This window comes from Cervus elaphus, chromosome 17 (genome assembly GCF_910594005.1).
Source record: "Cervus elaphus chromosome 17, mCerEla1.1, whole genome shotgun sequence".
Classification (NCBI taxonomy): Eukaryota; Metazoa; Chordata; class Mammalia; order Artiodactyla; family Cervidae; genus Cervus; species Cervus elaphus.
In genome coordinates, this window is record NC_057831.1 from 4,464,260 (window position 1) to 4,476,569 (window position 12,310).

At 43.5% G+C, this 12,310-nt stretch overlaps 1 protein-coding gene across 1 annotated transcript in view; it reads left to right on the plus strand.

The window, feature by feature from the left end:
* Positions 1–672: 672 nt before the first annotated feature.
* The window catches only part of QRFPR (pyroglutamylated RFamide peptide receptor), a 51,428-nt gene continuing 39,790 nt past the window's right edge, over positions 673–12,310 (plus strand). Inside the window, exon 1 of the mRNA XM_043871432.1 lies at positions 673–1,364. Within this exon, the coding sequence (XP_043727367.1) occupies positions 1,025–1,364 (340 nt within the window). The 5' untranslated portion in view covers positions 673–1,024. The remainder of the gene's footprint in view (positions 1,365–12,310) is intronic.

Genomic DNA, 12,310 nt, shown 5'->3' on the forward strand with positions numbered 1-12,310 from the left:
AGTGGGGAAAAAAATCAGTATCAAAAGAGTATACACTGCATGATCCTGTTTATACAACCTGCCAAAACACAGAGCCGGAGAATAATTAGTGATCAGCAGGGGCTAGAGGTAGGGGGAGTACTGGGTGTGGCTATAATGGAATAGCTTTATGGGAATCTTTGTGGTGAGAGAAGAGTTTTCTATCTTGGTTTTGGTGGTGGTTACAGGCATCTACACTTGGTATAAAATGACACAGGCCTACACACACAATATATCACACACATATCAAATTCCTGGTTTTTATTGTACTATAGTTAAACAAGATGTAATCAATTGGAGAAACCAGGTGCAGGATACAGGAGACCTCTCTGGACTATCTGTGTGATTTCTTAGGAGCTGTAATTATTTTTTAACACAGAAGAATAATTAAAAATAAACCTCATTTTGCCTTGGCTGGCTGTAACCCTACTATCTCATAAGAGGAGAAACCGTGAGACTGTGGAAAACCACGCTACTCAATTTTACACAGACGCAGGACCTGGGGCACCAAACAGGGTCTGTGCGCCAGCGACTGGGAAGCCCTTAGGAGTTTCCCACACCCGTCGGGAGGGTGCGGAGGCGGGGTCCCGGAGCTGAAGCCGCGAGTGAGCGGCGCGCAGCCGAGCTCCCGCCCCGCCCTCCGCCGCTCCCGGGAGCCGGTGCCGCGTCCTCACCGCGGGGACTGTCGCCCCGGCATTCCGGACGGCCACAGCGCCTGGCCTCAGAGAAGAGCAAACGAACTTTGAACTAGGAACGTTTTTGGTCAATGAGCTAATCTCCCTTGCTTTGGCTCTTGATTATGAGTTAAAGCCCGGCACTGTTTTCCCTCCACCAGAACCTCCCGAGGTGCTGGCGGGAGCCCTCCCGCGCGCCTGAGCACGGAGCGGAGGCTGCCGAGGCCTCCAGGGGCGGGAGGCGGCCGCAGGGCCGGTCCTCCAGGAGCCCGCGCCCCGCCGCGCGGGAGTCCTCGCTCCCGGAGGTGGAGGGCGCTCGGGGCGCACACAGAATGCAATCGCTCAACATCACTCCGGAGCAGTTCTCCCGGCTGCTGCGGGACCACAACCTGACGCGTCAGCAGTTCATCTCGCTCTACGGGCTGCGGCCGCTCGTCTACACCCCAGAGCTGCCCGCGCGCGCCAAGCTGGCCTTCGTGCTCACCGGCGTGCTCATCTTCGCCCTGGCACTCTTTGGCAACGCGCTGGTGGTCTACGTGGTGACCCGCAGCAAGGCCATGCGCACCGTCACCAACATCTTCATCTGCTCCTTGGCGCTCAGCGACCTGCTCATCGCCTTCTTCTGCATCCCGGTCACTATGCTACAGAACATCTCCGACAACTGGCTGGGGGGTGAGTTCGCGCCCTTTCCTTCTCCCCTAATCCCCAGCCTTCCCCCCACCGCAACACACACTCTGCGCTTTTGACTTTACTTTTTTTTTTTTCTCTACCAAATGAATCCAGCGCCTCTCAGAACTTCCTTACCTGCTCTCACTTGGAAATAAGTTTTTGCTGCTTTTGTTTCCGTTCCACCGTTTTTCTTCCTGTCGCTTAGAAACTCAAGTTAGGAAGCACTTAGAAGAGGCTCAGGGCAGTGGGGTGGAAAGTCACATCAGTTATTTCAGCTTCCTTTTCCATAGTTCCCTGGGTGGGGTGGAAAGTCACATCAGTTATTTCAGATTCCTTTTCCATAGTTCCCTGGGTGGGGAAGAGCCCCTTGGAGAAGGGAATGGCAACCCACTTCAATATTCTTGCCTGGAGAATTCCATGGGAGAGGAGCCACGAGGTCTTAAAGAGTCGGACACGACTGAGCGCCAAACACACACTTTCCATAATTATCAGAACTTTTTCCCATTTTTTGAATAAAAGTGAGATAAAATTTCAAATAATAAAAGCCCCAACAACTCATTCCTCTTATCTCCAGCCTCACTCCCCAGGTTGCCTATACAGGTATTTGTAGTGCACGTATATTTATGGACTTAAAACTTTAAAACAAACCTAATGTGTTAGCAGGAAAAAAAAAAAATCTAGTCCTTCTTAAAAACAAACAAACAAAAAAACATAAACCGACTCATACTTGGAGAAGGAATACAGAAAACATAGTGCCCCTGGAAGAGAAGAGATTAATTTCTCTTCCTTAGAAGGAGAGCAAAAATGGAAGAGAACCATTTGGAACCATTGTTGAGTGGGGAAAATAGACACCAAACTCTTCCCAAATGATCCAGTCTTTTCAAAGACACACGGCTAGAGCATGTGTTTTGTAATCCTAAATAGTAGTGGGTTGTATTCTTACCAATGCTTATGGAGTGCCCTGAGGAGGAAGCATTGGTTGTACCTGTAGTTTCATGGGTGAATGTACTCTTGTGACCACATAAAAATTCTTAGAAAGTAGTTGGAAATATAGGGAGAACAGGGAGAAGCTCTGCTATTTCCACCCGTTCCTGAGCTAATCCCTTTTATTCTTATGGTGGGTGTTTATTTCATCCTACTAGTACCAACTTGAGATCCTCAATTTAAGTCTCTGGTTTTTTTTTTCATTAATTTGTACTGAATTTATTGTAGTGGATCAGGATGCTAAAACCTTTGATTCCCATCTCATCTACGATGTATGTATTTCCCCAAATGCATCAAACATTAGAGTACACAGCATTGGCTTAAAAGTAACACATAATGCAGTGTCATAAATTGATTTATGGATTACTGACTTTTTTTTGCACTCTGATTTAAATCATTATACTTGCGTATTTTAAAGTTGCCCGTTGTAACACAGAATTAATGGAAAAACTTTTGACCATGACATATAGCTTTTTTTTTTTTTTTTTTTTTGAGAAAAAGGCACAGGAGTTTTCATTTCTAAATGTTTGTGAAGACAGATCTGTGAAGCATGTTTGTATTGCTGGATGATGATAGCAACATTTATAAAGTTAAATGCAATTAAGCAAAGTGGGTTCTTACACTGAGAATCAAAATACTTGGATTACTACTTTGGCAATAACACAGGTTAATTCAACATATCTGGACTTCAATTTTTCAATTAAGTATTAGGGATTCTAGAAGCTTGGAAGTGGAATGGGGCAAATCTTTAGCCTCTATCATTGGAGAGTGATGCCTAGGGAAGAGTACCTGGTGGACCTTCATTCCTGAGGATTTAGGTGGGCATTGCAAAGATTTTTTTTGAACTTTCTGTTTTCCTAGTTCATGGTGAACATTTCACTTTAACTTCAAATGCTGAAAGAGCATACTACATTGCTTACATATATTTCAGAGTTAGTATGAGGGTAAAGTGTATTATAAAAAGTGCTTTGAAAAAATTTATCATTCCATGAATATGTAAGGAATTAATTCTATGAAGAAGTGTTTAGAGATGGTCTATGTTCATCTGGAACCAGATTTATAGGATAAATGTTCTTATAAATTGAATAAGCAACACCAAAATTGAAGTTCAAGGGAAAAGAAAGCTTGTAAGCCAACTGGAGATAGTGGAACAAGGAGAATTAACTTGTACTTCACAGGATAGGATAGGATAATAATGGCAAAACTCCCCTGATGAATTACAAAAAGAGAGTTAAAGGGAATGTAACCTAAGAGTTGAAATCAGTTCCCAGTTTTTTAATTTATAAAGCTATTGAGGATCCCCTTTATTGGCAAAGCATTTTACTATGAGAATACAAAAATGAATAAAGCCCACATGTGGCTCTATGGGCCTCAGAGAATAGGAAATAACCTAAGCTGGGCAAAAGGTAGGTATGGTAAGAGAGAATTTATTTAGCCCTGCAGCATGGAAAAGTCAGGAAGGTTTCATCAAGGCAGGGATCTTGAAGGGTAATTCAGACTGTTTCCAGAAGAAAAAGAAGAATGGAGTGCATTTTAGGAACAGAGCTTCAAACTGTGCAGAAAAGAAAGAAAGTGATGTAGTCCAAGAATACTATTTAAGGAAGGCATTTCAGAGAATCCAGAAATACAGATTTTTATGCTGTTGGCATTAATTCAGATTTGAAAAATAAAATGCAGTTGGGTGAAAGCAAACCTCCCTGTGGGTTTGGCCACATATCACCTGATGTGAAGAGCCGACTCACTGGAAAAGATCCTGATGCTGGGCAAGGTTGAGGGCAGAAGAAGGGGGTGACAGAGGATGAGATGATTGGATGGCGTCATTGACTCAATGGGCATGAGTTTGAACAAATTCTGGACGATAGTGAAGAAAAGTGAAGCCTGGCATGATGAAGTCCACGGGATTGCAAAAAGTCTGACACGACTGAGTGAGTGAGCGACAACAACATGGACCTCCAGTTTGTGTCTTCTCTACAAAGCCTCTTGGACATTTCTGAGAACAGTAGCGTGGGAATGACTTGTGTTTCTTCTTTTAGTGTACTCTCTCCCTTGCTCAGGACCAAGAGCACCTCCTGAATTAAAGCCTATGCTTTGATAAGATCCTCAAGTGATTCATGCACACGAGAAAGTTTGAGAGGTACTGCTTTAGGTAATGGTTCTCAGACCTGGCTGCACAAAGAATCTCCTTAGGGAGTTTTAAAACAGCTGTGCCAGCCCCAGTGCAGACTGGTTGCATCTGATGCTCTGGAGTACTGACTTAGAGCCACTGTATGCATCTCTCCCAGCTCCCTGCAGGACATGATGTTGTTGCCTTGAAACTAGTCATAGCAGGTGTATTTGAACCGTGGAAATTGTTAGCTATATATTTGTCCTTTAAAAAAACCCAGACACTTGTTTTCCAGCATACCCCTGAGCAGAGGTATTAAGTTTCCTTTTGTCCAGTAATGGCACATCCATAACAGTAAGATAAAGTGTATCCATAAACATTTAGTTTATTTATGAGATACAACTGATCCTCAGCATCTAGGTGTTGCCCAGCATTGTGGCAAGCTGATGTACAATCCTGTTTATATACTGTGTCTTACCATAAGATATCAACTGTCTTTGACCTGTCAATTGACTTGTTCCCACACTACTCCCCAGAACTTCGTCCCATATGGAATGAGGATTCTCTTCCCCCCAAAATAATAAATAACATTTGCTCCTAACTTTTCTTTGATCACTGATACAGATGATCATTGTGTTATTACCATAGCAATTAACAGTAAGGCCTTGAAAGTTCTGTCTCTGATCTACTCTGATTTATTTGGTCAGACTCCAGCAGTGAGCTTGCCCACTGTGTTCTTGGGACCAGGGAATTTACCTCTCCTTATCTGTAGCCTACTCTTCTTCATTTTGTCTCTTTCCTCCTCCTCCTCCTTTTATCTTTCTTTACAATATCTACATGTTCCTCCACAATCACTGACTGAGCGTGTTCAAATTTTTTTTCCAGCTAAATTCAGTATAATAAATTGAGCTTCTGAGTAATGCTATCGGACACTTTGCTCTCTTCTCTAGCTTTCCCGTAAACTTCTCTTTTCCTTCTATCTTTGTTTCCTTTATGTCTCTGTCTCTTTCTTTATGCTTTCCCTTTGAATGATTCTCACTTACCCTTATTTTTTTGCATGTGTATCCACAGAAGCCTAGTATGCAGTCTTTTTTTCTTTCCTCATTCATTTCTGCATTAAGGCTACAGCCAGGACTGTTCCTTACTTTCCTGATGACTCTGAAATCAGTATCTAATCATCTTAAGCCATAGTTCCTCACTCAATTTGAAGGCATTTACACATGAATATCTTCTCAGCCTCTAACATTCTCTCACCCTCCTTTGTCCCTCTGCCCAGGGTCTAAGTTATTATTAATAGTACATATAAGTCATTCTTGTATTCTGCATTTCCTAGGTATCCGCTCTGTTTATTAGGATATTGTAGATGGTGAGAAAGCTGTGCCCTGGTGGAATAGCCAGGTTTCAGTTAGAGCAAGAAGGGGAAGGAAGCATTCAAAGAAAAGATGGAGAATGCAGAGGATTTTGTTGATGTCAGGATTCCAGAGTGCATAGTGGAGAAAGCACAGTGGAAGTGTTGGGCAGCAGAAGCTTGAGTCAAGTTGGGATGAGCCTGGATTGGGACCAGGAGCGAGGGATGGTGAAAGAGAACAGGCTTCACGGTGACTGAGGTACATGTGAACTTGAGGCCTGAGGGGTTATTTTATTTATTTATTTGGCCGCACCATGCCTTAGTTGAGGCAGGCAGGATCTTTGGTCTTTACTGGAGGCAGAAAATCAGTTCTAATTCTAGGCTTCTTTATAGCTCTCAGCATTAATAAGGTGAGGTGGGGAGTGTCTGGGGAGAGGGTGGAGTGGTCCCTTGCTGGCAGGGCTCTGTGCCCACTTCAATCCTGCTGTGGGTGTAGTCACAGCCGGGGGCAAGGATGGTCTCCCCGGGTGTACAGAGAGCTCTGTGGCTCTCCCTGCAATCCTGCTTAGGGCAATGAAAAGGATTATCTAATGGTTGTTGGCAAATTGAGTAAAAGCTCTTCTAAAAAAAGGAATTCCAAAAATATCCTAGGTGATGGCTGCATCAGTGAGGGAAGCATATATCTTTGTCTACGCTTGAGGACTTCCAGCTTGGGTGATAAAATGTAAAACATCAGAATTCCTCTTAGAGCAGTGGCTCTCAGTCTTGGAAAAACACAGGAATCACCTGGGAAGTTTTGAAAATGATGCCGGATTCCTTTCCCCTAGAGATTCTGATTTAATTGCTCCCTGAGTATCAGTGTGATCCCTGGGTATATGATTTTCAAGTTTCCTGATAGAAAATATTGTAATTTATAACCAAGGTTGAGAACCAATGATGTAGGATAAATGCACCAACACTTGGGCTGTTATAAAGGTGAAAGAAAGAATGTATGTAAAGTGCTTAAATAGCATGATACCAGTCACATGTACCAATGTAATATACTGTAGCTATTATATTTTTTTAAATAGCAGTTGGAGTCAGAATGGTCAGAAAATACAGAAGTAGGTTGCATAAAATTTAGTCCAACATGGAACTCTGAGGCAATTCTTTTATTGTACACAGCCAATTTTATCTATACTGATGCCCTTTTTTTGGAGTCTTTCCCAATGGATTTGAAAAGAAGTAAAAGATGATTTAAAAAAAAATGTTGGGATCTAAGCTATGCAAAGAAAGGTTAGAAGAAGTTTTCTCTCATCTGGAGAATAGAACTCTAACGCTAAACTAGCACACCAGGTTTTCAGTCTGTTTTACCCCGAGCCATAGTGGCCGGTGCGGGTGGGTGACTTGTGACAGATGAGGTAAAGCTCTCAAGCTTCATCAGAACAACTCCCTTCTTTCTTTTTAATAGATAGGGTTTTGCATAAGATTTCATATGAAAAAGAACAGTTTTACTGAAAGGAGGACCGGAGGGAGGAAGGGAGGAAAAGAGCCCTCACTGAACACAGCATGACAAATTTAGGTGGATTTTTAGAGATTTTGAGCTATGAATTGTGAAGTGGGTTATTAAAAGAAGTTGTGAAAATTTTATTTGATGATAAGATCTTAATTCTTTGGGCCAGTGCAGAACAGAGAGATTAGACTGAACTTCTTCAGGTCTATATTATTGTTTTATTATTGATTGACTAGTGGTTAGAAAATATCACTTGTATTTATAATAATAATTTGTTCTAGAACAGCTCAGAAACTTCAGAGTCCCAGGGGAAATTTAAATATGGTGAAATTTATGTAAAATCAGCGGTATTATGGGCCTTTAAAAATCTTTTCAGATGGATGATCAAAGCTGTTGATGAAGAATAGTCTCATTAAAGTCTAAAAGAAATAAATCAAAGGGAGGCCCAACAGCAACAGCAGTTTGGAAATAAAATTTAAAAATTGTGCCATGGGGCTGGCCTCTGGGTGATCTTCCCTGGAATCAATTATTGCACTCTTTAAGAAAGAAAGATGCCAGGGGTCAGAAAATCACTAAGTTTTCTCAGACGGTGAGATTGGCAGTAACAGCAATGGGATTTGTATAAAATATTCTCTCTACTTAAGACAAAAACATTTTACAGTTAAAATAAGGAAAGGATTTTAAAATGAGAAAGTTTGAAAAACTTTATTGTTCACATAGAATAAAAAGAATCTTCTTTTAATTTGCTTTTCTGGAATATAACTCAGCATGTTCTTTGACAAGTGGTTGGTTTATTAGGATTCCTGTTTGCAAGTAGAGAAACCCAATTTAAACTAAGAAAAGTGGGGAATATCTCCACAGAACTGAAAAGCTCAGGATTAGGATTAGCTTCAGGCACAGCTGGCCCTAGGTCCTCCGACAATGGCTCCAGGGCATTGGCAATCTCCCTCTGTGCCCAGCTTCACTTTCTTCTATATTGTGGTCTCATTCTTGGGATGTTTTTCGTCAAGTATGTGTAAGATAGTCCCTGGAGCTATAGGCTTTCATTTTTTTTAAATACACCCTATCTCAAGATAAATGAACAAAGTATAGTACATACATATAATGAGCCAAGTTCTGATAATAAGCATTATGCTAAGTGAAATAGGCCATACACAAAAGATAAATCATATGGTTTCATTTATATTTGCCTGGGCTTTCCAGGTGGCCTTAGTGGTAAAGAACCCACCTGCCAATGCAGGAGACCCGAGCCATGGGTTCGATCCCTGGGTCTGGAAGATCCCCTGGAGAAAGAAATGGCAATCCACTCCAGTATCCTTGCCTGGAAAATTCCATGGACAGAGGAGGCTGGTGGGCTACAGTCCGAAGGGTTGCAAAATGTCAGACACTACTGAGTGGCTGAAGCACTATATTCGCCTATCTAGAATATGCAAGTTCAAAGAGATAGAAAATAGATTAGACATTATTAGGAGCTGAAAGGAAAGGGAAAGAGAGTTATTGCTTAATAGGTACAGGTTTCTGTTTGAGAGGATGAAAACATTTTGGCAACAGTAGTGACAGTCGCACAACATTGTGAAGTAATTAATGCCACTGAACTGCATACTTTAAAATTGTTAAAACTGCAAATTTTATGTTACAGATACTTTACAATAAAAAATTTTCAAAAAAAAAAAAAAAAACTGAGAAAAAAATCCTATCTATATCAGAAGATGAGAGAGAATCCTTCCTGGTAGCTGTAAAATACTCTGAGGACTTGAGGCAGCTTAGCATCATTCTCTTACCGATAGAATCAATTATCGTGGCCCATGCTTCAAAATCCTCTGCTCAAAGATCAGTCATATACACATGCCAGTGGGGAGACGGAAGAGCGGGGTCTGCCCTACCTGAATGACTTGGCTTGAGTACAACCACTGTGGGGAGATGCAGGGACAGTTACACCCTGGCATCCTGGCAACGTTGCACATAGGTCTTCACAGAGGACACAAAGGCAAGGCTTAACCTCCCCATCTGGGGCTTCCCCAGTGGTTCAGTGGTAAAGAATTCGCCTGCAGTGCAGGAGACGCAGAAGACATGGGTTTGATCCCTAGATTGGGACGATCCTGTGGAGGAGGAAATAGCCACCCACTCCAGTATTTTTGGCTTCCCTGATAGCTCAGCTGGTAAAGAATTCTCCGCAATTCAGGAGACCCTGGTTCGATTCCTGGGTTGGGAAGATCTGCGGGAGAAGGGAAAGGCCACCCACTCCAGTATTCTGGCCTGGAGAATCCCATGGACTGTATAGTCTATGGACAGAGGAGCCTGGCGGCTACAGTCCGTGGGGTCACAAAGAGTTGGACGTGCCTGAGCAACTGAGCACAGCACAGCAACCACTGTCTGACTGAGTCTTGGCAGAACGCTGGGTGACGGCTCTTGGAGCAGAGAGAGAAAATCCCAGTGAGCAGCCACTGTGAGGTGGTTTCATTCCGTCGCATGGGAGACTGACTGTCATCTATCCCTCTAGTTTGGTTTTAGTTAAACGCGGGACTTCCTTCCAGGTTCCCACTTAAGGTCCAGCTACGGGCGTTTGTGTAAGTCTGTAAAAACTGTTTGGCCATACTTTAAGTTGTGCCGGGGGGATCCTTCCCTGCAGAGCGCCCGCTGTCTGTGCCGTTGGTCAGTGGCCCTTCAGGTCTGAGGTATTCCAGTGGGGCTAGAGACATAGGGGGCTGACGCCATGTTGATCTCGCGCTGTCGCTTGTTTCTGTTAATTGTCTGACAGAATCTTACTGACGGAATCTGTGAAAGTGTGACAAGCCAACCTAACAACTGTGGTGGGAATACGGGCGGATTCTTAGCCACCACACTGCTGCTTGGGAACACAGAAATCTTGACAGGATGTTGTCCTGAAGGAAGACGTGTGCGGCAGATAAACGCACTTGACAGGGTTGCCTACCTGTGTCTACTGGACTGAGTCCAGCTAATGGGAACTATGAGCTCCCAAACATAAGGCCTCTGTCTTTGGTTTCTTTGATGCCCTCCCACAGGCATAAACTCTGGACTAGGTACTGTGGGAGCAGGCTCAACCAGAGTTTTGAAGAGCCTCGCTTGCTTACCTCTCACGTCTCTCTCCGCTTCCGCCCGCTCACCTCGCGCGTCTCTGTCCGCTTCCGCCCGCTCACCTCGCGCGTCTCTGTCCGCTTCCGCCCGCTCACCTCGCGCGTCTCTGTCCGCTTCCGCCCGCTCACCTCGCGCGTCTCTCTCCTCTTCCGCCCGCTCACCTCGTATGTCTCTCTCCGCTTCCGCCCGCTCACCTCGCAGGTCTCTCTCCCTGCTGCTATCACATTCACATGCTCCCTGATGGACCAGCCTCCACGCAGCTACTCGCCCCACCCCCAGCCCGGTGCTGGAGCGATGCCTTCTCCTGCTAAGGAGTTTCTTACAAGACTGATTTGTTTAATTTCGGCTGCAGTGGGTCTTCTTGGCGGCACGTGGGCTTGCTTTTGTTCTGGAACACGGGCTCTAGAGCACACAGGCTCAGTAGTCGTGGCGCACAGGCTTAGTTGCTCCACAGCATGTGGGATCTTAGTTCCTGGACGAGGGAGCAAACCCACATCCCCTGCAGTGGAAGGCAGATTCCCAATCACTGGACCACCAGGGAAGTCCTGCTAAGGAATTACTGAAAGGTCAGTGAACAGGTCTTCATCTTGGCCATTCCCCCTCAGACAGGGTCTCAAAAGGATTCAGCAGAAGCTAAACTTATCTCCTTTCCTGTCTTAAAGCTAAAGACTTGTAATGACTGATTCTGAAGTACTCAAGTAAGTGTTTATTATATTTATCTATCTATGCAAAACTAAATTTGTTCTTCTTATGGCTGGGTTTCTGATAAATACATTACTTTTCATTCCAGAAAGGTTTAACTTTATTAAGGACTAATAGAGGTCTCCTTAAAAGATAACATGTTGTCATATCCTGGGAGAAATAGATGAGGTAGTTTGGTGCAGTGAAAATGAGGGTGTAGTTTAGAGCCACACTACCTTGTTTCTAATTCTGTTCCACTGTTTATCCTGTATTAACTAGGTTATAAGTTGCATTTCTTTGTATTCTATCTGGTCCTATTAGTAGACCAAGCGAATAAGTTAAAAATGGATGATGCTACGCCACAGTGGTCAATGTGGCCTCCGAAACTACAACAAAGGTGAAGTTTTTACATCATGCTATATTTTAACAAAAATACTAATGTATATCCCGTTCTTGTGATTTCCCATTGGATTTCAGTATGAAGCAGCTAGTATTTACATGTTTCCACCTATAAAACTTCAAAGTGCCTTCGAATACATTTGTGAAGTGTTTATTTTTAAAAAGAAACCCTTTTCTTTATGAAATTGAGCTATTTGCAAACATTATAGGTTGGCAAACACAGTGTTTAATGTTAGGAGATTTCTTTAATTTCTCTTTGCTGTAGTTTCCTCGTCTGTAGGCTTGGGAAAACCTAGGCCCACCTTACAGGGCTGCTGCGAGAATAAATGACCTCACGTTAAAGAACCTGACACTTCCTGGCTACCTGATGAAAGGAAGCAGACTATTATTCACAGCTGCAAACAAAAAACAAACACATAGATATACAGGAGAGAATAGTGGTTACCAGAGCAGAAGGGAGGAGGGTGAAGTGGGTCAACTATATGGTGATGGGTAGCAACTAAGCTTTTGGTGGTAAGCACACTGTGGTGTGGGCTTCCCAGGTGGCTCAGTGGGAAGGAGTCCATCTGCCAGTGCAGAAGATGCAAGAGACATGGTTTCCATCCCTGGGTCAGGAAGACCACCTGGAGAAGGAAATGGCAACCCACTCCAATATTCTTGCCTGGAAAATTCCATGAACAGAGGAGCCTGGCAGGCTACAGTCCATGGGGCCGCAAAGAGTCAGACATGACTGAGCGACTGAGCGCAACACCAACAGACACTGTAGTGTACACAGAGGTCAAAATATAGTGTACACATGAAATTTATATAATAATATAAGCCAGTGTCCTCAATAAATTCTTTAA